Genomic DNA, 24,740 nt, shown 5'->3' on the forward strand with positions numbered 1-24,740 from the left:
CAACATCTCAGTTGCATCAATATAAGGTAAAAAATTATCCCAAATTAGTTGCATGTTCATATGTAAGAGCATGTTCAATAAGTGTTTATTAGTCTGTCCATGTCAGCAACAGTCCTACATGGATGAAAGAGAAATGAGGTGAGAAAGTGTCACGGGCTCTTCTGTAAGAGACGCCTCCAGCACGAGAAACAAAGCACAAGAGTCGATTTTGGAGCCCAACCCGTCTATTGCGCACGCATCACATGAGCTTTCATTTATTTTTTAATGTAAAAATTTAATGTTCCTATACCCCACGAGAGACAATCTAAAAGACAAATTATTGTAGTATATGTCTCTAAATGGTGTCTCTAGATGATATGAAAGGAGCTTAAAATCTCTTATTGCTCTTGCTCAAATTGGATCAATAAGTTGATTAACTCTTTGTCGGGAAGAAAGAAAAGTTGATTGATTCATTCATTCATCAGACGGCGGCGGGGCACAAGCTGACGGAATAGAAAAGAGTCAACCGCCTGGCTGAGTGGCTGAGGTGTTAAATAAAGAGAGGCGAGGCAAGGCAAGGCAAGGCAAGGCAACGGGCAACGGACAACGGAGACGGAGTAGAGGTGGAGCAGGCAAACGGCCACCCATCCATCCATCTTCCTCCCGACCCGAGAGAAAGAGAGACGAGGCAGAGGAGGCGGCGGCGGCAGCAGCAGCAGCACACAGGCAGCATCCACGAGCGCAGGGCCAGGCCATCCCACTCCCATAGTCCCATCCCACCTCCACCTCCACCCCCGCAAGCAAGCAGAGCAGCTGCAGCTTCCACTCCACCCTCCCCTGCTTGATCCGCCATCCTCCACCCTGCTCCAATCCACTCCGCCCGCAAACCCTAGCTCGAGGTCGCGCCCGCCATTAAGGTGACTTTCCTTTTCCTCCCGCCACTTAAACCCTACTTCTGGATTTCGGATCGCGAATCCGGACGGGGTGCGCGCGGATCCCCCTCCAATCGCCTGCGAGCCGCCTCCCCTGATCCGCTTCCTAGGGTTTCGCCGCCCCGCGATCTGCCGCCGCTCCTTTCCCGCTGCTTTCTTTATTCGAATTTCACTGTTTGTTCCGCCCCCCCGCTGACCTGACCTCCTCCTCCTCCACCACCAGCGATCGGCCCGCCCCCCTGATCTGTGCTCATGTTCGGGGCACCACTCAGGTGACTTGCTGGGGGCCATGCAAAGGTACACGGCCGCCGCCGGCAATACTGCTGCCTTCAGCAGCGCAGCGCCCGGTGCCAGGGATACCGCAAGGTTGGAGGGCTCACCCTTCTCCTCCTCCTCCTCCTCCTCCTCCAACTACCCCGTCAGCTCAAGGTGACTCTCTATTCTTCCACCCCTATTCCTCAGTACCTAGGCTCTATGGTTTCAATCAATCAAGGCAATAAATGTACCTCTTATGCAACTGAAATGACACGTTACTTGTCTCGTGCTCTCCATTGCGCTCACCAACTTCCAGGAGCAAACTGCCTGCATGCTGTTCAGGCTTATTACCAGCCAAATGAATGATAATCGCCATGGAACCATACTTCAATCTATTTGGCCTGTGCACGGAGCACCTCTTTCATGTTTGCTGTAAGGTCAACATAAATTAGATGCAGGGAGCTTGTGTGGAACCTGCTTTCACTGCTACTCTGCCATAGTGCCATCACAACACACTTTCAGAAACTTGTCCTCATTGCTGTGGATCAACTGTCTCCACTAGTTAGACTTCAATGTACATGTTCTGTAATCTTCCTGTGTCTGCTGTATGATAACTAGAAATGCTTCTACTTCAAGATTACATATAAGCTTGCGTCACTCACTTGCTTCTTTGAGATGAGGCAATGTGGCGCACAAGGAGCTACCAAGTAGTAGTAACCTCTTCTTTCAGTATTCTGTTCTTATTTATATCTTCCTTGTGCATTTTCTTCGCACGGTGGTGAATTTCTGATTCATTTTGCTTCCTAACCACCCCTGTCTTTCAGGCGGCAACAACAGCTAGCTCCGTACAAGCTAAAGTGTGACAAGGAGCCACTTAATAACAAGTATGTGCTTACCTCTGAGTGGTCATAATCGTTTTCCCCTTTTGGCCCTTCCTTTCAGATTAGACATGATTTCTGCTTGTAAAACACATTTTCGTATTGTTAGTTTATAGCTTACATTTGTTGGTTTCTCCCATGATATGGTTTCATTTGATCTTATGTGGTACCCCTCTACATTACATCTTCTGTAGGCTTGGGCCACCTGACTTTTATCCACAGACGCCAAACTGTCCTGAAGAGACATTAACCAAAGAGTATGCACAAGCTGGGTATAAGGAGACTGTTGAAGGAATCGAGGTGCGTATGGAAACAGAAGTTGTACTTGTATACAACGCATTATGGACATCAAGTTATTTTTCACTGCTACAAATACTCTTGGGAGTTTAGACACTAAACTCTGATCCATTATTCTATGCATCTGGACTTCGCTTTCACTTCCAGAGTTTGTACATATTCCAACAACCTGTTAAATTAACTGAAATTAAACTTTCCTGGGCATGATAGGAAGCTAGAGAGATTGTACTCAGCCAGCTCCCGCACTTTTGCAAGCCAGATGTCGTCGTAAAATGCAAGGAGGTAAGGAAAGTCTGCCTATATGTGCTGAATTAGCTCATAAGGCAACCATGTTTTCCCATTAGGTCGAAGAAGCTTGTTTTCCCATTGTGAGTAAACCTGTTTTTTTGTAATTTGATCCCTGATGAACTCATGATTGGTTGATTTTCATTGTGCTATTTTATGCTCACTTAGATGATTGAAACAATAATTTCTTGTTTTACATGGGAAATGCTAGGTGCCATAACATTATGCATATCTTTTTACTAAATATAGCTGACCAGCCCTGGAACAGACTACAGACTGCTTCCGTGGCTAGCGAACCTTTTTTTTAATGATGAAATGCTTGCTTGCACTAGCTGATCATAGTCAGTAGGAACATTATACCTGTGGTACTCTGAAGGAATTTTTCACGGAAAAGCTTAGTTTTGGCAATTGGGATTCTTGTTTCTAACACAAGGCATAAGTGGGCATACTAAGGCTGTAGTGCTTGAAATGGATGATACTGCAGTATTTGCAAGGAAGCATTGCCTTGACTTTCAATTTGCTGACTTTCTTGATCTGTTGGTTTAATTATATGAGCTGGGGGCCCTCCAAATTTTATTTTGTTCCGTCTTTCGTGTTTCTATGTTCACAAGCTGTACATCCTGCTGGAATTAGGTCTAGTAATTATTTTTCTCCCCCTCTCCCCCTCTCCCTCCCCCTCCTTTTTTGTGTGTGTGTGTGGGGGGGGGGGGGGTTGGGTTCTGTTTGGTGTATGGATTGCGATTAAGCAGCTAAGGCTACAAATTGACACTTTCTGGCGTTTGTTGTTTGATGAAGGCACTAAAGAAGAGGTTAAGAGCTATCAACGAATCTCGTGATCAAAAGAGAAAGGTATTTATGCCATCAGTCTTGTTTGGTGTATTTACTTAAGTGTTGCTGCCTGCAAAAAATAGAATCCTTCTTATCGCCTGACATTGCATCAAACATTAAAAAAATGACGCTCTTCCTTTTTCAATAGGCTGGCCAAGTTTATGGAGTTCCGCTTTCTGGATCTCTATTGATCAAGTCTGGAGTTTATCCGGAGCAAAGGCCATGTAATGAAGACACACGCAGAAAATGGGCTGAGGTCGAGCAAACTAACCTGTCATTTATTGTTATAATGTTCTGTTCAATGGGACCTTAGTAAATATTTCATGTATTGCTATCTAAATTTTCAAATTCTCAAGCTTGCCTTGGTAGTTAGATTCTCTGCTTCCTTTGGAATATTTGATAGTGGTGCTGCAGGTCACTAGGTCCAGAATTGCAGCTATGGAAACGTGACCATTCTTAGTATGGTGTTGATTTTGACATTTTAATTTTGAACTGTTTTACTGGCATAGAGGGCAGCTTGCCCTTTTCACCTCCCCTACCAAATCGCAAGAAGAGGTGCATAATGGGTTCAAAGTCATATAGCTTGGAAGACTTAACTAATTGTGCTGAACATATTGTGTGTGTGTGTGTGTGTGTGTGTGTGTGTGTGTGTGTGTGTGTGTGTGTGTGTGTTTTACTTTTGTTACACCGGTGCTGCACCCATGATCTCGGCTCCCTTTAAGTAGTTTCTTCTCTTACATGCATCATTGCCTTGCAGGCTCTTGCTCAGCCAAACAAGCGGCTGCGTTCACTATCTGAGCATGTTCCTCATGGTTATCGTAGGAAATCACTTTTTGAAGTTCTCACTCGATACAATGTCCCATTGTTAAGGGCAACATGGTTTGTGAAAGTCACATACCTCAATCAGGTTTGCTATCTCTTGTAACCTATCTCATCCTTTACTACCAAATGGCAACATCATTGTGATACTGTGTATTTGATTATAGCTACAGGCCCGTCCGACACCAAACAGTATTTCAGCTGGTGCTTCTGATAGTCAGCGATCTAATCAGTGGACAAAGGATGTTGTTGAATATTTACAACAGATTTTGGACGAACTTTGTTCGAAAGAGGGTGCTGTTGTACCTCCATCTTTTAGAGAGCAGTCATCACCAGGACTTTCTGGTACCAATCAAATAAAAATGAAAACTGAAGCATCCCCAGCTGGTGGAGATGGTGAAGAACCCTTGGTGCACTACAAATGGCGGTATATGGTTCGTCTCATCCAATGGCATCTCACAGAAGAATTGCTTGTTCCGTCGGTACTTATCGAATGGTTATCTAACCAACTTCAGGTAAGTTCGATACATCAAAGGACACAATATTTTATGTTTCAGCTTCTGTCATCTATTGGGATTATTGATCTGTTTATCTACTTTGTTCAGGAGAGAGATTCACTTGATGTTTTAGAGCTGCTTTTGCCTATTGTACTTGGTCTGGTTGACACCATTACTCTCTCACAAACATACGTGCGCATGTTCGTGGAGCTACTAATTAGATGTCTCAATGATGCTTCTGTTGTGGACAGTCCAAAAAGGCCATCAGTTTCTTCTGTTATAGCAGAGTTATTGCGATACATGGTACTAGCAGTGCCAGATACATTTGTTTCTCTGGATTGCTTTCCGCTTCCGTCATTTGTGGTTCCTGATGTATATGGTAGAGGTGCTTTGTTGAAGATAACTGGTGGTGGTGGAATTGCTAGTTCTAAGAGGCGAGATGCTTATCGCTACTTGTCTTGTGGTTATGCTGTTTGTTCAATCCAGAAACGTGCATCTGATCTTGCAACTGTTGCCAACCCTAACCTTCAAGTGCGTGGTGCAGCCAAAGTGGTACGGGCTTTGGACAAAGCTCTCATCACAGGAAATTTGTCAATTGCATACTCTTCACTCTTTAATGATTTATCTGATGCGTTAATGGAAGAGAGATGGATTAAAGAAGTCAGCCCCTGTTTGCAGTCTTCTCTGATGTGGATTGGAACTGTTGAGCTATCCCTAATCTGTTCCATATTTTTCCTTTGTGAATGGGCGACAAGTGAATACCGTGATTGCCGTGCATCTCCCCGTCAGAATGTAAAATTTACAGGAAGAAAGGATTTGTCTCAGATACATGTGGCAGTATCTATCTTGAAGAATAAAATGGACGAGTTGAATAACTTGTCCCGTTCTAAGAGTAGCAATCGCATTACCATGAATAATAATGTCAAAGGTTCTTCATTGAATGATGGTTTTTTGGTAGCAGCTGCTGTCAATGATTCTTCTGGATTAAGAAGTAATGCAAAGAATGTGGATGAGAAGAAGGATACGAATGGTATCTTTGAAAGCCCTGGTCCGCTGCATGATATTATCGTATGTTGGTTGGATCAGCATGAGGTTAGCAGTGTTGCAGGTTTTATGCGGGTGGATGTTCTCATTGTAGAACTTATCCGCAATGGTATATTTTATCCTCAGGCTTATGTCAGGCAGCTAATTATTAGTGGAATTACTGACAAGAATGACACAATGTCGGATGTTGAAAGAAAAAGGAGGCATCACAGAACTTTAAAACAGCTTCCAGGATCTTCTTTATTTGATATTCTTGAGGAAACCAAAACTGCTGAAGAGCAACAATTATATGAGATGATGTCAACATACTCTAGCGAGCGCCGCCTTGTTCTTTCAGAACTTTCATGTGGTCCCTCATTTTATGAAAGTAGCAGGGGTGAGCATACTTCAAGTTCAGGCATTCGGAAGCAGAATACAGTTGCATCAGGAGGTGATAAGCATGGAAGGGTGCCAGAACAAGTTGAAGATGTAAAAGCCCTAGTGTCAAGTCTGTTGAGTTTTACATATCCTCAGCCAGTGGAATCAGAACAATGCCAAATCAAAACAAGCTTTCAAGAATCATCAACTTCAACCCTCTCACAAGTTGAAATTGGAGAATTAAAAAATGGATGCGAGGATTGTATGAGGTCTGGGGGGCAGAAATTGGATGATGGTGCCACTCAATTCCAAGGGTTTCCATTGATTCAACCAGACGAGGAAGATATTTGGTGGGTTAGGAAAGGGACAAAGTTACATGAATCTTTCAATGTTGAACCTGCACAGAAGTCTGTTAAGCAAACTTCTAGGGGTAGGGCAAAAGTGGTTCGTAAAACACAAAGTCTTGCACAGCTTGCTGCTGCTAGAATTGAAGGTAGCCAGGGGGCGTCTACTAGTCATGTTTGTGAAAGCAAGCTGAGCTGTCCGCACCATAAGCCTAATAATGATGGTGACGATGTCAAAGATTTTGATCACACGAGGATGGCAAATCTGACTGAAGTTGGAAAGTCACTAAAAAGACTTAGATTGATCGAAAGACGATCTGTTTCTTTGTGGTTGTTGAAATCAATAAGACAACTTGTTGAAGGAAATGAAATGACAGCTTCTAAAACTACCAATTCCATGAGCACCCTTTCCTTACAACCTGATGATAAATCTGTTTCCAAATGGAGGCTAGGTGATGAAGAATTGTTGTCAGTTCTCTATGTACTGGATACATGCTGTGATTTGGTCTCTGGTGCTAGGTTTCTTGTATGGTTGCTGGCAAAAATTCGTGGTGGATTGGGCTCCTCAGGCCAACCTGGGAGGAGTTCTATGCATATGAGGAACAGAGAACACCAAGTTTGTCAGGTCAGCGAGGCACTTGTGTTCTCATCTCTACTTAGGTATGTTCGTCCTGATTTCTACTGTTTTCCAAAAGATTCCATGCAATGATTTGTTTAGACAAATGGGAAACATCCCGTTGACAAGGGAACAAGAAAAGGACATACTATGTTTTGATCAATAAATGACTTCTGGTAGACATTTTGCACCACTTTTTCACAATGATACCTTTAGTAGAAAGGACTAAAAATACTATGTTCTGGTAGTATTTGTAGTAAATCTAATAATATTATTTTTGAACAGCTTTATACATAAGCTGTCAAAGTTAAGGATGTTTGATCACTCCTAAAACTTGTTTCTTTGTTGTCATGTTTAAAAGTGTAAAAAACGTAGTGCTTATTATGATATGAGTTCTTATTATGATATGAGTTCATTTGGGCCCTATCTGGAGCCGGACATGCACAGTTGTCATCCTTTGTTATTTTTTTGTATGCCCTCCAATTCAAAATCTGCTTTGTGACTGGTTTAGTACACAGACATGCTTTAGCTTTTAATATTTCCATATACTTGTGGGTACTTCTTTAGTGTTTCAGTTGAACATTTATTTTTTTAAGAAAAATATTAAAAAGCATCTAAGAAATAAAATAAAACATATCTAGTATCCACCACCACCATACTTTTTGAAATTTACTTTTCAATTTTTTTGGTCTCAGATAATGTGGTCCATGTATGGAAAGGGAAACATGCACACAGTAGGACCATGTGCATCCCCTAGTAGATTTTTATGACGTTATCATGTGAAAGGTTGGAAAGAGGGACATGCCTGACAGATTGCATCATAGATAGGCGTGGTTAAGCCATATATTACGTGATTAATTAGGAAATAAATGATAATGGATGACTGTGTCAGTGAGGGATTTTAGTTAGCAGCTATACAAGATTGTTTGTCCATGGATTGCTACGGTTGCATTCCTATCTTCCAACATTTTGAACTTTGTCATGCAATATGGTTTTGATATCTTTAGTATGCAATGCTTGCAGGTATGAGAACATACTTCTTGCAACTGATATCTTGCCGGATGTTCTAAGTGCTTCAGTGAACAGAAATTCTGTGTCAGCAACTGGCAGGCATCCGGGTTCAGCAGCTTTTGCTTATGTCCGATACTTTTTGAAGAAATACAGAGACGTGGCTAGCGTGGCTAGGTGGGAGAAAAACTTTCGGACCACATGTGACCAGCGGCTGTTAGCTGAGCTTGATAATGGGAGGTCAATTGATGGCGATTTGGTTTCTTCTTCGGGGATTTCAGCAGGTGACGAGATTGATGAGCAGGTGCGCCAAAAGTTGAATGGACGGAGTTCAAGACTTTTGCAGAATATGAAAGAGATAGTGCAGCGGCAAGCTGATGAGGTTCAACGCAGTTTAAAGGAAAAGAAAGTTCTTGCTGCACCCAAGAGTCCACCCTCTTTCGAGAAAGAAGATAGTTATCAGATTTCACATGACATTGTTTTGGGCTTAGTAGAATGTATCAGACAAAATGGGGGTGCAAATCCAGATGGAGACCTGTCAATAGTTGCTTCTGCTGTTTCTGCAGTTGTTGTCAATGCTGGGCATGTGATAGCAAAGCATTTGGATTTTGCAGGAGGTAATTATCAAGGTGTTAATTCTGTGAGTAATTCGCTAAATTTTGTTCGACACACTTTGCGTATCCACATAAATTCTCTTTGCTTACTGAAAGAATCTCTTGGGGATCGCTTCAGTCGTGTATTTGAAATAGCTCTGGCAGCTGAAGCTTCTGCAGCTGTTACAGCAGCTTTTGCTCCTGCAAAGATACACCGCAATCAGTTTCAACCTTCTCCTGAGACCCATGATGCATATGGAAATAATACAAGTGACCTCGGCAACTCAGCGAAAGGTTTTGTTGGGAGGACTGCAAAAGTAGCTGCTGCTGTTTCTGCTCTTGTTGTGGGGGCTATTGTTCATGGAGCTGTTAGCCTTGAGCGGATGGTTTCTGCTTTAAAAATAAAAGATGGTTTGGACATTCTGCAGCTCCTAAGAGGTTTGAAAACAAGTACAAACGGTGTATCCCGTCCTGCTGGAACTTTCAGGATGGAGAATTCCGCAGAAGTTTCGGCACATTGGTTTAGGATTCTATTGGGGAACTGCAGAACTGTCTACGATGGGCTTATTGCTGATATTCTTGGTGAATCATACATTCTTGCACTCTCAAGGTTGCAGCAGACTCTGCCTTTGAGTGTGATCTTTCCTCCAGCCTACTCAATTTTTGCAATGGTTCTTTGGAGACGATATATTTTTAACCGTGAAGATCCACAGCTTTATCAGTCTCTATCAAACGCAATAAACGATATTACCAGACATCAGCCTTTTCGGGAAATCTGCTTCCGTAATACACATCAGCTGTATAATCTTCTGGCTTGTGATGTTGGTGATTCGGAGTTTGCAGCATTGCTTGAAAGTCATAACCCTGACAGGAATTCAAAAATATTGCCGTTTATACCTCTCCGCGCCCGGCTTTTTCTGGATGCTATCGTTGATTGCAACACACCAACTACTACTCAGGGTGATGGTGCTTCAGAACCTTGTGACCCCAAAGATAATGAGTTAAAGCTCTCAGAGAGGCTTATGCAACTACTTGATACTCTTCAGCCTGCAAAGTTCCATTGGCAATGGGTTGAGATGAGGCTTCTTTTAGATGAACAGGCTCTTATGGAAAAAGTTGCAGCAGGCAAGACAGCACTTGAATCACTTCGGTCATTGTCCCCTAACGCTGAGGGTTTTGCCCTCTCTGACAGCGAGAAAGGGTTTACTGAAGTCATTCTATCAAGGCTACTTGCTAGACCTGATGCTGCTCCTCTCTACTCAGAAGTTGTCCACCTTCTTGGAAAACTTCAGGAGTCACTTGTCATGGATGTAAAATGGATCTTACAAGGGCAAGACGCTATTCTTGGGCGTAGGTCAACAAGACAGCAGCTTGTTCATATTGCCCAACGAAAAGGGCTTTCAACAAAGGCACAAGTTTGGAAACCATGGGGTTGGTCCAGCGTGCTTAGTGATGTCATTGCTAATAAAACTGCAAAAAGGAAGTTGGAAGTCACATCAATTGAGGAAGGAGAAGTTGTGGATGACACTGTTGATGCTAAAAGGCCTAGCAAGACTTCCTCCCATAGTGTGGATAGAAGCTTTGAAGGAATTAGATCTATAAATAAATATTTAACTGAGAAAGCCCTAGTTGAATTAGTTTTGCCATGCATTGACAGAAGTTCTGCTGATATCCGTGGTATACTTTCTGGTGATTTGATCAAACAGATGGGAGCCATTAGTGAGCATATCAAAGCAATATCTCGAAATGGTGCTAAACAAGCTGGTTCAGTTTCTTCAGGAAATGAGATGCCATCAAGCAAATCCAGTGGTCGTAAAGGAATTCGAGGTGGAAGTCCAAATATTGGCAGAAGAACTCCGGTTGGTAATGACCCAAGTCCTCCTTCAGCATCTGCTCTGCGGGCAGCGCTGTGGTTACGCCTCCAATTCATCATTAGGTTGCTTCCAGTAATCATGGCAGACAGGTGAGTTTACATGCTTTGTTTATAGTTGACCTCGGCATTTGATTCTACGCGTGGTTTTGATAGTTATGCATGTACTTAGTTATGGAACTATAAATTTATGATGTTTATAGACAGGGTATAGCTGGTCCTCAAGTGAATATTGAGGTACCCTATGATAGAAAATGATCACTCTCTTATTCTTACATATACTATGGAAATTCTAGGAGCATGAGACATACACTTTCTTCTGCAATTCTGGGCCTGCTTGGAACACGCATGATTTATGAAGATGCAGATTTGCCCCTTCCTCCTACCAATGCAACTGCTTTAAGGCGGGAGGTGGATTCCTTGCTGGAGCCTCCCCTGGATGTCCTGCTTGATCGCCCTGGTGAAAGTCTTTTTGAGAGGCTGTTATGTGTACTCCATGCACTGCTTGGCAGCTGCAAACCAAGTTGGCTGAAGTCAAGGTCAGCCTCTAAGTCAACTATTCGAACTCAGCGAGATTTCTCCGCATTTGATAATGAAGCAGCTGAGGGCTTGCAGGTTAGTTTGTTTGATTGAATTCATATTCATAAATGCCTGTACAAAATTTTCTTTTAGACAGTTGGATCTGTCTGCACAAAGTTTCTTTTCCTTTATGGTTCGGTACAAGTAATTGGTTTGCACTTCATTTTTCCCCTCATATGCTAAAAATGATTGATGTGTACTTGTCTTCGTTTACTATGTGTCGTGATTTGCAGTCCTTGTTCTAATTTGAAATCTTTCTTGCAGTCTGCATTGGATCACATGGAGTTGCCTGAAACAATCAGGCGGAGGATCCAAGCAGCAATGCCTATTCTGCCCCCATCTCGACACCCTTCTATACAGTGCCAACCTCCTCAGTTGTCGTTGGCTGCATTGACACCACTCCAGAGCTGTACATCAAGTGCAGGTCCTCAACAGAAGCAAGGTTGTGTGAGTTGGGTGCCTACCAATGTCTCGAGCAGAAGCAAGGCGGTATTGCCTTCTCATGATCCTGAGATGGAGATAGATCCATGGGCTTTACTCGAAGATGGCACAAGCTGTCCCTCCACGTCATCTGGAAGCAATGGAACGAGTGGCGTGACGGGTGACCATGCTAATCTGAAAGCGTGCAGCTGGCTCAAGGGTACTGTGAGGGTGAGGAGGACAGAACTGACCTACATTGGGTCACTAGATGATGACAGCTGATGCATATATGATTATTTTGATGAATTGGACACAAGGAAATTAGGTTCGATTGTTGGCACCGGACCATAGTGATGCTCTTTGACATTTGTGCTGTGTGCAAATCAAACAACAAGCAAAGTGGAAATGGCGGCCTTATAGGTTGGTCTCGGTGCAGAAAACCATGGTCGCCCCCGTTTAGTTTTAAGGCCGGGCCTGCGGGCGCGACTATGTATATATAATGGAGAATATTTTTTCCGTTCTTCAAGCATGGCCCGAGAAGACACCCAGTGGGGAGCTGTGTAGCTTATTAAGAACTAGGAAGTGATGCGGTAGATATATATTTTTTGGGCTGGAAGTCATGTATCTGTTTTTGTTTGAGATGTAATGGATAGCACATACAGTATATTCTTTTGATCTACTAATGGCTAATGCATTTGCCCGTGCGGTGGTTTGGCCAACTGATGTGTCGTGGCAGGTGGCATTTGCCTTTCTCTGGTTGGATTGGGTGGAGTTGTATTTGCCTTTGCCTCGTGGCGGGCTGCATTTGCAAGAGATTCTACCTCTCTATGCCTCTCCATTAGGGATGTAGGATGTAAATGACACTGCCTCCGTTCCAAAATATAAGCATTTCGAGATTTGGTCAAAGTCAAATTTGTTCAACTTTGACCATCAATATTCTTATAAATGAGTTATTTTAAATATAAATATTTACATATTATGATAATTGCTTTCATAACAAATCTATTAATATTATATTTATCCTATAAATCTTTATAAATTATTTACAATTTATAGTCAAAGTTGAATAAATTTGACTTTGATTAAACCTAGGAATGCTTATATTCTGAGACGGAGGGAGTACGTATATTTGGTGACCGTATTTGAATTTGAGGTTCGGAATGATTTTTATCCATTTGTATCCGATTCCGGATATTTAATATCCGTAACCGATCCGTATTCGGATACTAAAAATTATATTTTTTATAATATTAGTATATATTATAATCTTATTCAGTAAAAACTAACATTATTCGTATTCGACTTCGTATTCGAATAAAAATATGAAAACAAATATAATATTCGTAATATCCGTCTGTATTGAATCCATTTACATCCCTATTTCTCAATAATAGTCCATCTGATTTGGACTTGTGCATTGCTCTGGACAATATTACTACAGTACTCCCTCCATCCACTTTTGATAGTTATATTTCAAAACTTCAAATGTTCAAAAATGATAGCTATATTTGCTATTGGCATGTGTTGTGGCAATAAATAGCACTAGAAACGAAGAGTTTCCATCTAAAATATTGGAGGACCAACAAAAAATCTATGTTGCATTTATGAGATTGATAAGCACACTTGGTGACTTTGGTCATTGTGCCATATGGAAATATATCAATCAAAACTGGATGGAGGAAGTACTTGATTATTATTTGTAACTTGCTAGTAGTAAGTACTCCCTCCATTCTCTTTTGATAGTCCTATTTCAGAAAGTAAAATGTTCACAAATGATAGTACTATTTTGCTATTGGCATGGGCCATGTCAATTAATAGCACTAGTAACGAGGAGTTTCTAATTAAAACATTGGAGGGCCAACTAAAAAGTCTGTGTTGTATTTATTATATGATAAGTAAGATTATTTTTTTAATCACTGTGTCAATTTGAAATAGGACTATCAAAAGAGAATGGAGGGAGTAGTTCATTCATTCATTCCTATGAGGCTGTTGAATGGATTGGGAATTTGGGAGGATCTAGAGTAGTAGTACTGCTGTTGTTTGAAGCTTGCAGTTGAGTCGCTGACGTGAGGGTCCACCTGTCTGTCGGTGATGTGCATGATCCATTCTCCGCCACAGAGAGGGCCGGCCTCGGGCCTCCACACCATTCAATGGGCAGGGCCATGGCGGCGCCGGCGCCCAAACCCCCGTCGACGGCGAACCTCATCCGCCACCACCTCCACGTAGCCCGCTGCTTCCCCCCCGACACACCTCCACCGCCACCGCCCACCTCCAACCCTCTGCTCTCCCTTCTCTCCGCGGTTCCTGACTGGGCCGACGCCGTCCAGGAGCGCCGCATCCGCGACCGCCGCCCGCTCTACGACCACGCCTCCTGGCGCGAGCACCGCAGCTCCCGCCGCCACCTGCGCCACCTCCTCACCTCGCTCTCCTCCCGCGTCATCCTCTCCCTCGCGCCCCCTGTGTCCGCCTTGACCGCCTTCGCCGCCGCCATCGCCACCTACAACACCCTCCTCCCGGCCTACGCCTTCACCGCGTCCGCGCTGCCCTACCAGCTCACCGCGCCCGCGCTCGCGCTCCTCCTCGTCTTCCGCACCGAGGCCTCCTACGCGCGCTTCGACGAGGGCCGCAAGGCGTGGATGCGCGTGCTCGCGGGCGCCGCCGACCTCGCAGGGATGGTCATGCATCGTCCTCGGCATCGCCAGGCTGAGGACGAGCCGCTCAGGCGCGCGCTCCTCAACTACATCCTCGCCTTCCCCGTCGCGCTCAAGGTGCGTATGTACTACCTAGTAGTACTTGACACTCTTCCTTCTTCAATTCATCGTCCTCCTCAATCAGTCTTGAGTGCGTGTTGCAACTGATGTTTCAGTGTCACCTCATTAGCGACTCCGACGTCAAAACGGACCTTCAGGGCTTGCTCACCCAAGATGACCTCGATGTTGTACTGGCATCGAAACACCGGCCCCGTTGTATTATCGAGTTCATTTCACAAAGTGTTCAGATGCTAGATCTCGACGAACAGAAGCGGAGCATCATGGTAACTATATATATATGTACATATTCTACTGTATGTATTGCTATATGGATGGAAAATCCTACTTACATATATAGCTGGAAATCACATCACTGGATCAGAGCGTATATATATAATTATATATTGATTCAGTGGCTATCCCGTAATAACCTAATGCTATTTATTTTTTCTTGCTTTGTAGGAGTCTAAACTGTCTTGTTTTCTTGAAGGAATCGGTGTGTGCGAGCAGCTCGTTGGGATTCCTATTCCTCTCTCATACACCAGACTTACTTCGAGGTTCCTTGTTCTCTGGCATCTTACACTCCCAGTGATACTCTGGGATGAATGTAAATGGATTGTTGTTCCAGCTACCTTTATCAGTGCTGCATCACTCTTCTGCATTGAGGAAGTAAGTTTATTCTTTCATTTCAGCCTGCAAATCACGCTTGCATCCCAAACTGTGCGAAAATCAGAGCACTAGCAGCCATTCTGTTGTACCACACCACCCTAAACCCTTTTTATATCACTAGCTCTCCCAAAACAGTGGACGTTCTCCAACTAGTACTTCAGGATAGCTATTTTTGTCAGTACAAAATTTAGTCATAGGTTAACTTGTAAATGATATTTTAGGTGTGTCAAGAACAAACAGCTGCAGTAGTAATTTGGGTCGACTTGGCAACCCGCATATATCTTAGGCAGTGCGGATGTTTATTTCTATCATGTCTACCATCAATCTTCAGAGATCCAATAACTCGTCCATTCCAGGTTGGTGTTCTTATTGAGGAGCCGTTCCCCATGCTAGCTCTTGATGCTCTATGCAAGCAACTCCACGACGGCATTAAGGATGTGATGGCGGTGCAGAACACAGTTCACACACGATTAGTTGCCCAGAATAAGAGCCATGAGGCCCGCAGCAGGTGTGCAGAAAATGGGTGGCCTAGCTCAAAAAGAGAAGAAGCGAAGATTGATTGAGCACGCAGATCAGTGAATTACTCAAGGGTACACTGCAAGCAATCCAGGCAACCCGATGTCATCATTGAATTGAATTCGATCGAGAACCTGAGCCCATGGTCCTGCCCCACTTCTTCCTGGTTCTATGTAAAAATCCACTCACTAGTGTATGTGTATATGGGTATAGTTTGGGAGCTACTAGTAGTTGGGAAAGCTGGGACCGGTCTTGAGATGAGTTGAGCCGAATTACTAGAATAAAAGTGAGGAACTGCTACCGTGTGGTGTAGGTCCCCTGAGCTGAGCATAGCAGAGCTCCCAGTCCCAGATATCCTAGCTATGTACATAGATAGTCTTGTTGAGCTATCGCTGACGCTCGATATGTTTGATATTAGCATGATGTGCATGAATGATGCGTCGCTCTGATTGTGGACTACTACTCAGAATTGAGCTTTTGAACTGGAGGCGCTTTGGAACTGACAGTTTCGGGCTCGGGCCGCCATTAATCTATCTACCGCTAGGCTTTCTGGAATGCAGTGCCGTTGCAGCCCTCGGCGTTGTTGCCGTGCATCGTGATTTGTTAAACAGTTACTACCTCCATCTACTTTTATAAAACATTTGCAACCTTTAAACAATAATTTGACTGTTGATTTTTTATTTTTATAATGCAAACTTTATATGTTTGGATTTGTAATCAAATATACTTTAGCATGATTACAAATTTATATCACAATTAATATAATATATGTTAAATGAATGGTTAAAGTATTATTTGGAAGATCGTGCCTTGTTATACAATACTCCCTTCGTTGTACAAAGATCGTTCGTTTAAAAAATTTCAGACATATTACTAATACTGGAAAATAACTATGTTACTCCTAATTAATTGTACCAGTTGTGATTAAAAATCGCAATGTTTATTTGGTTCCCTGGATCCTCAATAAATGTAAGTGCATTGGAACTATAAAAATAACATCTATTTAAACATTTAATCGGCTCCGTACTCTTCCCAATAATTCTTTCTTGGTATTTGATTTTGATGGAATTTACTACAATTTAAACAATCAGTCTTTAGCCTTTAAAAGCTAAACTTGTGGGTGAGAGTTAAAAAGGGAGCACAAAATGGTGCTGGGATCTCGAGTGGTCTCAGTGGGGAGTGTCATTTTACAATTACTAAGACTGGAAATTTGATAATTGTGCATCTTATGGAACTTCGCCTCCTCTCTCCTTGTAAATGACTCTGCCATAACATTTAATACTCAAAACACTGCTATGATACTCCAAAATTTGAGTGTTATTTTTTCGAGAACATGCCTGAGCAATGATGCAAGCCGAGGTCGCCGCACAACACAAACATCACACACTATCTTACATAGCAAGGGGAGCAACCCCTACACAACAAGAAAAACTACGAGCCTAATGAAACCACCAAGCGTGTAGCCTGAACTTGCTTGCAGCAACGAAACACCACGAAAGCTTGGCAATGAGAGGGCACAGGAAGAAAGAGCGAACACCTCAGCTCCGTAAGCAATGAAGTAAAACATGTCGTTGCCGTGCCCAAAAGGCCAACCCAGAGACCACAAGGAACCCCCACCCAGCGAAAAGAGAAAAATATCGTCAAGGCCAACCATAGCACCTACACCGATGCAGGACGGAGAGATCCTCAAGACGACGCCTTCAGGAAGAAAACGCCACTCAAGTGTTGTTGTCATCTGTCCGAGAGACTCGGTTTTCACCCAGGAATACAAGATCAAGGTCACCACAATGCCTCTAGCAAGGTGAACGGCATCCGTGGAAGGAGGGAGTAGGCTATATCGGAACTTCGGAAGTACGGTATTAGATACCCACATAACATTAAGAACCGAGCAACACGTGGTTCCTACTTATGAAAGTATGTTCAGTTATAGTAACTCCTATGCCATTGTTCCTATCTTACCATGAAAATATATATACATTGTTTGGTTATCATAAGTCACCTCTGACTTATGTTGGCGAATTATTTTAAAACCTCTTACTTATGTTGGTGACTTATTTTAATTTTTTTAGAGCATGTTCAACAGTATCTCAATCCCTAATTCAACTACCATATTAAGAGAGCAAATAAGAAAATAGTACTCCAGCGGTCTCTCAAAATCTTTTCTTTTTCTCAATAATTATTGGGACAATCAATTCACCCCAACTCTCCCAAAATAAATGAAGAGTTGTGACTCTCTCATTTATGTAGTTGGATTGTGATAAGATTATTTGAAGACTGCAAAAGTAACTCTTCTAATAATTTTAAAATTGCTACGAAGACATCTCCCAATACCAGAAATGATTGTTGGAGACTACTGGAGATGCTCTTAAATCACTTCATGTTTGGTTGTAGTGACTAAAGTGTTTTAATACTGTGAAACAAAGACAAGTATGCCCCTAACTAATCTAATGTGGTACCCTGACATATGGGTAGGTGGGGAAAGAGGCCAAATAAGTTCCTTTTATACTACTCTTGAGTGACTTATGGATTTACATTTCTTCAATCCATTTGGTCCTTACGAATCAGGTATGTTTGGATCTCAACTCATTTAAACTTAAACAGATCTAAAGTGGGGTGATTTAAAATAAGTTGGGTAAACTTAAACGGATCTAAAGTGGGGTGATCTAAAATAAGTCGGGGAGGACCTTATTTGTTGAATAGTTCACATATCGTAATATAAATTTTGTGCTTTTTTAAGGTTATGACTATCTTTTGCTAGAAAACAGTAGAATCATAATGTAGTTTTAGAGGCCATTGCAGGTCAAATCACGGGTTGTATACTCTTTGAAACGGGAGAAATGGAAAGAGTGAGTGTATGTGTGTGTCTATATATATATATATAGTGGAGGGACTAGGGAGCAAAGCAAAATAGGAAAAACAAAAATGAAGAGGGAAAGAGAAGAGGAGGTCGGAAGCGCCGGCGCCGCCATGTCGCCGTCCCTTGGTCCTCCCTCTACCGTCGCCGGCGCATCCTCCACTGCTAGGGCGCTCCTTTTAAGTCGAGCAATGGAGGCGCCCTCCGCTTTCCACAGCCTGCGGGCGCCTTCGCCCTTTGTGCGGGCCATGCGCACCCGCCTCGACCCGCCGCCGCCACCACCATCACTTGCTGCCGTTCCTGCTCCTCCGCTGCCGCCGCCGCAGATGCCGGAGAAGCGGCGCCGGGGGCGCCCGCGCAACTGCGACCGCGTCCTCCCGCCGCCGGGGTTCCTCCTAACTCCGCCCGCACGGGCGGCACCGCCGTCGCCGACTCGAGCTACCCACGGTGAAGCTTCCTGTCAACTCACGACCCTTTTAGACTGTCTGCCCTGTAATTTGCTGAATTTTGGTGCGTCTTTGTGGACAGGGCACTTGCAATTCCAATCGGGTGGGCTCCAGCCACACGTGCTCAAAATAGATGTGGGAGAGGTATGCTTGCTTTACCTGCGTCTTCTTAGGTAGTTTGGTCCCTTCTGTGCAGTCAGCCTTTTATTTAAGGCCGTGTTTAGATGTTTTGTAAAAAAAATTTTTGCGATGGAATCTTACTAATTCGAAGTACTAAATGAAGTCTATTTACAAATTTTTTTGTACAGATGAGTTGTAAATCGCGAGACGAATCTAATGATGCTAATTAATCCATGAGTAATTCATAATTAGCGGATGGTTACTGTAGCATCACTGTTGCAAATTATGGATTAAGCAGGCTCATTAGATTTGTCTCGCGATTTACAGCCCATCCATGCAAAAAGTTTTGTAAATAGACTTCATTTAGTACTCCATACATGTGTCGAAACATTCGATGTGACTTTTTTTTTTACGTTTACGGGGTTTACGGGTTGTGATCTGCCTAAATGTCGAGTGGATTGATCCGTCTCAGAGACGCTTCCTGAGCTTGTATGGACTTTACCTGCACTGTTAAAAGCATAGGAGTTTTGAGCATATCCTTTACACTCCGCAGCAATTCCATGAAGGCCAATTGCAGACTGCAGATGTGATACTACTGTATATAACACTACTCAATTGGCAATTTCTGTCAAAATAGTAATGCACTCTCTTGTTTGCCACAATTGCCTATTTGCCTGGTTGGAAAAAGGATCTGTTGCTTTTCTGTTTATCTTTTTCAAGAATTCTTATTTTTACTTGTGCTTATACAAATAGCAACAACTTTATCTTCTGAAGAAATTTACACAACTTGAGTGATATATAGTGTCACCTTTACCTAAGAAGGTATCAAGTCGTGAGTTTGGGTCGTATGACCATACGGTACGTGGAAGCATGGGATCCTGACATGAGATGGATCAGGGACATCATAACTTGGATGCATGTGCTAATAGAGTCAGGACATGGCCCTGGAGGAGTAGCTTTGCCTTTTAGATTGTGGGACATGACTCATGGATCTTGATATGCAGTGGACTCGACCAACCCAACTCTGTTCTTCTCTTACTGATCCTGTTGCCTTTTGTATGTCTGATGCGCACAACCTTAAACCACTTTGCATGAATCAATATATGGGATTGATCACTATGCAGTCCCTCTAATTTTTTTATCCATTAAATTGATTTATGGAATTTGATTATCTGAAAATGGTCGCACAGGATATTGTATCAAAGATTGTGGGGTTCGCGAAAATAATTGGGAAGGCTGTCTGTGTTCTCTCAGTGCTTGGGGTCGTTCAGGAAGCAAATCTACTACACTCTGCTGTCACCTTAAATCACAAGGTTTGAACCTTTTAGTCCCATAAAATAGGTTACATTGCCCAACGTCTAACCTTTTTATATCACGTTATTAATTTTATTCATATTCTCTGCAGGGTCCTTTAGAAATCATTCACGTGTTCGGATCCATTTTGACATCTGATAGCCCTGGATTTGGGTGCTTATCTGTGGCTCTTTCTTGTGTTGATTGTTCTGTGATCGGTGGTGTTGTAGCTGGACCTCTTGTGGCTGCAATACCTGTACAGGTACATTAAGATGTTAAGACTTTTTAAGTTATTTAGTACTTTGATAGAGTAATCCATTGAAATTATTGCAAACATCTATTTTAGTGTGCAATATTCTTTTGTGGTTTTATCATGGGAAGAATAATGTGAATCTGTGTGGTTGTGTATTTCTAGTTTCATAGTTCCATTTTTCTGTATATGTTGTATGTTTCATGCATCCACAAAACATATAGGTGATAAACTATACATCACAGATAATTAATATTTGGATATGAAAATCCAAGAATGCAGAATTGGAGATCTGACTTGGCTTTGGTTATCCCTAGAGCTTTTGCAGCCTTAGTATCTGTCTAGAGTACCTTTGAACCTCTCTTTTGTATATTCTTTCTTTCTTTTTATTGGTACATATGCTGAAGGGGACGATCCTATCATTTCAGCCCCCCTCCCCCCTACAAACAAACAAAAAATAATAATAAATAAAAACTAACTTAATGTACACCCTGCAGGCAATTGTTGGAAGCTTTCACAATGATGCTCTCTGCGCAAACAAGGCACCTAAAATGTGCTACACCAATTCTCAGGTTGCTACTGGCTACTGGGTCACACATGACCCTAATTCTCAGGTTGGCAGTGGCTTCGCGGTCACGCATTTCCCCAATTCTCATGTTGCAACTGGCATTGGCTGCAAGCCTTGCCCCAGTTCTCAGGTTGCCGTTGGCACTGGTAGCTTGCATTGCCTCAATTCTGAGGTTGCTATTGGCAGTTGGAGCAAGCATGACCACAATTCTCAGGTTACCATTGGTGATGGGAATGGGAGCACTAATCACTCCAATTCTCAAGTTACTGTTGGCGATGGAAGCACACATCACCCCAATTCTCATACTACTGTTGGCACTGGGAGCACGCAATACCCCAGTTCCCAGGTTCCCATTTGCAATGAGAGCACACATGAATCAAGTTCTGACTTCACTGTTGGTGATGGAAGCACAATTAACGCCAGTTCTCAGGCTACTGTTGGCGATGGGAGCAGGGGCCATCAACCCGATTTGTCATGATACCGTTGCCAATTCTCAGGCTACTATTGGCAATGGGGGCACACATCTGCCCAGTTCTCATGTCAGTGTTGGCGAGAGAAGAACAGAGAATGCCAATTCTCAGGCTGCTGCTGGTGATGGAAGCACACATTACCTCAAGTCTCTGGCTGCCGGTGGCGATGGGAGCACAAATAACACCGATTCTGGGGTTTCAGCAGGATATGGGAGCACAGGTAAGGGCAATTCTCAGGGGGGGCCTTGTTGATGGTAACACAAATTGCCCTAATTTTAAGGTTTCTGTTGGTGATGGAAGGTCCCAATACCCTAATTCTCAGGTTACTGTTGGCGATGGGAGCAGTCCATCCACTGAAGGCTCCAATCTGGAGGATGCATCCTGCACTGTAGTGGCGCAGCGTGAATTGGCAGGTGGTGGCTTATTTTAGCATCGGTTCGATTTAGGTGATTTAACTCAATGGGCAATATGTTTTCTTCTGAAGGCAATAGAGAAGTACACGTATTGGACACAGCAAAGCTGTTGTGAATGTGAACCACCAAAGTATCTATCTTTTCTCTGGGCCAGGATTTGTATGAAGTTTTTAGTCCAGAATTGAGGTAGGAACGTTCTAGTGTTTGGCTTCCCAATTGAGAATGGTGGTGCGGTTGGTTATCATAGCTTTTAAATGCTTGCTTCCCAATTGAGAATAGTGTTATTAGACTTGTGGTGAGCTGTGTGAGAATTTTGAGCATGGCCAGAGGGTGAGGGTGGGTATGTATGTTGGGCTGAATTGAGCTTTGTTTATGTACGATCTGGATTCTGCAAGGGGCAGGTGTTGGTGAGAAGCTGAAGAATGGGACGAGGAGGTTTTGAAAGGCCGGTGCAGTAAGGTAAGGAGCAGCAAGGCTCGATTGCAACAGATTTGATTTCACAGTGAACTCAAATAAATTTCGTATTCTAAATGCTATTACTTTTCTCTATAAATAATTTGGTCAAAGGTGACCAAATTTGATTTAGAAAAAAAAATCTAATACGACATGTAAATAAAAATATTGGAAGTATTTGGAATAAAAAATGAATGCAACGATGCAGCCACTTAGTCTGTCTTTGAAAACAGTGCCTGCATTGGACTTGGAGAAAGAATGGAGAAGGAGAAATCGAAGCAGAGGGAAGAGATAGCCTAGCTAGGATTATTTTAGCTTTCCCCTTATTTTTTATTACACCGATTAAACAGCACTTGATGACCGGTCAAGCATTGGAGCTCGTAGCTGGATGTGCTTGATGGCCTTTTTTCTTCTTCTCCTGATCTGATCTGACAGTTCTACTTGAGCAGCGGGCCAGGCTGTGTGCTCCGAGTCCTTTGCTGGGCCTGGGCTGACTGGTGATGAGCTCTCTCAACAACTAACAAAAGGCACCATCCATGGGCTGGCCAGACCCCTCTTTAGATTCTGGCCCATCGAGCCATCGTCAACAACAAATTGGCAACTAGTAGTAGTGATGTCTAGGCCAGCTGCATTTGTGATGGAAATGATTGACCAAGCCGCAGCCGCCCAGGCCCAGCCCACGCGGATGGCCTTCCTCGATCGATCTCCCTCCCCCAGCCCCCTTCGTCCTCCTCCTGATTCTTCCCGACCCGCTGTCGTCGATCCTCCCCCTACTCCTCCTGGTAAGTAATCAGCTGTTTCCTCTTTGTTAGATTTTCTAATTGTTTTATTTGGGATGCAGCTCACGGTGTCACAAATAGAGGTAAGGCTGACCACAGCGAAGGGAGCAAGAGCAAATTTGCTCCCTCCTCGTTTCCCACGCCCTCTCTGTCTACAGTGCCAAACAGTGCATCTACAGTGCCAAACAGTGTATTTGCTCCTTCATTTCCTTCTTCCACTGTGGACGGTCTAAGAATGCAAAATCAACAAAAATGAGAGTAAAATCGTAATTGGGTTTGAAAATAAGGACAGAAATATAATTGTCCCTATTATATTTTCCTTTCCAATCTCCGACGGACTGATCCTATTAGTAGTGGGCCGGCTAGTTAGGGACTTATAGGGTTGAGTTTTTTCGTGCCTGTCTCGTAGGACCCACTGGACGCAGCCCATTTGGCCTACTAGCTTCCTTTCTCCATGCGGAACCGGTTCCTTTGTGGTTGTTTTTTTTTTTTGAAAAGCACCGGTTCCTCTATTGTAACTGCAGGATACTCGGTCACTTACTAAGTGGGGCAGGACCCACGTGGTTGTAGCTGCGAGCACCCCGGCAGTACTTCAGACGATAGATCTCGTCCCGGCCTCCATGCTGCATCGATCGATCGCTCTAGCTATCCCCGGTGCTGCTGGATGCTTCAGTTCAGCCTCGGCGTCGGCGTCGTCATGTGCTTGCGTGCAGTGGCCGACCGGGCCGGGGAAGCTAACAAAAGCCTATCTATCTAGCTAGGGTTCACGGGCGGCCTGAGCGTACGTACCTCCAAAATAAGCGTCTACACCGTCCCCTTTCAGTCCAGCTGCCTGAGCACCATGCCTAGCTAGCTCCTGCAGATATGATCGATCTATCTCCATGCATCTATCCTCTTTTCAAAAAAGATCTCCATGCATCTCTAACCTGCCAGCTAGCTTTCCGGCCGGTGACTAGTATCAGAATTATTCGACTAGCAATCTAGCATGGACGCAGGCATGCATGGAGACAAAGAATAGTAGTCCTGCCTTTAATTGTTGTTTATTTTCATCGCTAGCTAGCTATTAGAGAGCGAGCTGAGCTGTTTCATGTTGTTTTAAAAAGATCTATTGGAGTGACCAAGTACTTGTACATGCATGCAGTTATTATGTATAGGAAAAAATCTTTTTACACTCGCTTGTAGCTACTCCCATGTGTGTATCTCATGATGTATGATGTATCTGACCCAATAAAGAGTATGGATGTGAAGTATATGATCATATTAGAACATTTATGATGGTATATACATTGAGTATGTGACCATACATAGAGTATATGGACATATTTATTTTATATACTAGTACTAAGATATAATCATAATATATTAAAAAATAGGGATATTTTTGAAGATTTTCATATGTACCCCTCTGAAGTATCTTAGAATTAGTATATGAACATACTCAAAGTGATAAATGAGTATGCAGACATACACACTGTAGTATACTAATGATGGGAGTAGCTATACACGAGTGTGGATAAAACTCTGTGTGTGTGTGTGATGCATGGTGATGTAGAACGTA

The 24,740-nt window shown here is 43.2% G+C and overlaps 2 protein-coding genes and 1 pseudogene across 7 annotated transcripts; all 3 read left to right on the forward strand.

The window, feature by feature from the left end:
• The first annotated feature begins 560 nt into the window (after positions 1–560).
• Positions 561–12,320, forward strand: LOC120687225 (mediator of RNA polymerase II transcription subunit 12-like). 6 transcript variants are annotated; one of them, XM_039969217.1, is made up of 13 exons: positions 561–896; positions 1,135–1,340; positions 1,991–2,050; positions 2,239–2,344; positions 2,552–2,623; positions 3,422–3,475; positions 3,603–3,710; positions 4,212–4,361; positions 4,441–4,788; positions 4,879–7,175; positions 8,155–10,695; positions 10,899–11,217; positions 11,446–12,306. In XM_039969217.1, exons 2-13 carry the CDS (start codon positions 1,201–1,203, stop codon positions 11,881–11,883), a joined length of 6,633 nt encoding a protein of 2,210 aa, XP_039825151.1. In that variant the 5' UTR covers positions 561–896; positions 1,135–1,200; the 3' UTR covers positions 11,884–12,306. The 6 variants fall into 6 exon arrangements, with proteins under 6 accessions (XP_039825151.1, XP_039825150.1, XP_039825152.1 ...); XM_039969218.1 differs by having other exon boundaries at positions 571–896; positions 4,447–4,788; XM_039969216.1 differs by having other exon boundaries at positions 561–1,340; positions 11,446–12,320.
• Positions 12,321–13,723: 1,403 nt separating this feature from the next.
• On the forward strand, positions 13,724–16,039 carry LOC120687228 (UPF0187 protein At3g61320, chloroplastic-like). Its single transcript, XM_039969223.1, has 4 exons — positions 13,724–14,369; positions 14,468–14,635; positions 14,814–15,020; positions 15,377–16,039. Exons 1-4 carry the CDS (start codon positions 13,752–13,754, stop codon positions 15,581–15,583), a joined length of 1,200 nt encoding a protein of 399 aa, XP_039825157.1. The 5' UTR covers positions 13,724–13,751; the 3' UTR covers positions 15,584–16,039.
• Positions 16,040–18,306: 2,267 nt separating this feature from the next.
• On the forward strand, positions 18,307–22,219 carry LOC120687227 (annotated as a pseudogene).
• Positions 22,220–24,740: the final 2,521 nt, after the last annotated feature.

This window comes from Panicum virgatum, chromosome 9N (assembly GCF_016808335.1).
Source record: "Panicum virgatum strain AP13 chromosome 9N, P.virgatum_v5, whole genome shotgun sequence".
In the NCBI taxonomy this organism is placed as follows: domain Eukaryota; kingdom Viridiplantae; phylum Streptophyta; class Magnoliopsida; order Poales; family Poaceae; genus Panicum; species Panicum virgatum.

Excerpts from the sequence above, each read along its gene's own strand:
- LOC120687225 (XM_039969216.1), top strand. The coding sequence starts at position 1,201 with ATGCAAAGGTACACGGCCGCCGCCGGCAATACTGCTGCCTTCAGCAGC. Across the intron at positions 10,696-10,898 it reads CCAGTAATCATGGCAGACAG|GAGCATGAGACATACACTTT; the intron begins GTGAGTTTACAT and ends TGGAAATTCTAG. Across the intron at positions 11,218-11,445 it reads AAGCAGCTGAGGGCTTGCAG|TCTGCATTGGATCACATGGA; the intron begins GTTAGTTTGTTT and ends TCTTTCTTGCAG.
- LOC120687228 (XM_039969223.1), top strand. The coding sequence starts at position 13,752 with ATGGGCAGGGCCATGGCGGCGCCGGCGCCCAAACCCCCGTCGACGGCG. Across the intron at positions 14,370-14,467 it reads CCTTCCCCGTCGCGCTCAAG|TGTCACCTCATTAGCGACTC; the intron begins GTGCGTATGTAC and ends CTGATGTTTCAG. Across the intron at positions 15,021-15,376 it reads CACTCTTCTGCATTGAGGAA|GTTGGTGTTCTTATTGAGGA; the intron begins GTAAGTTTATTC and ends CGTCCATTCCAG.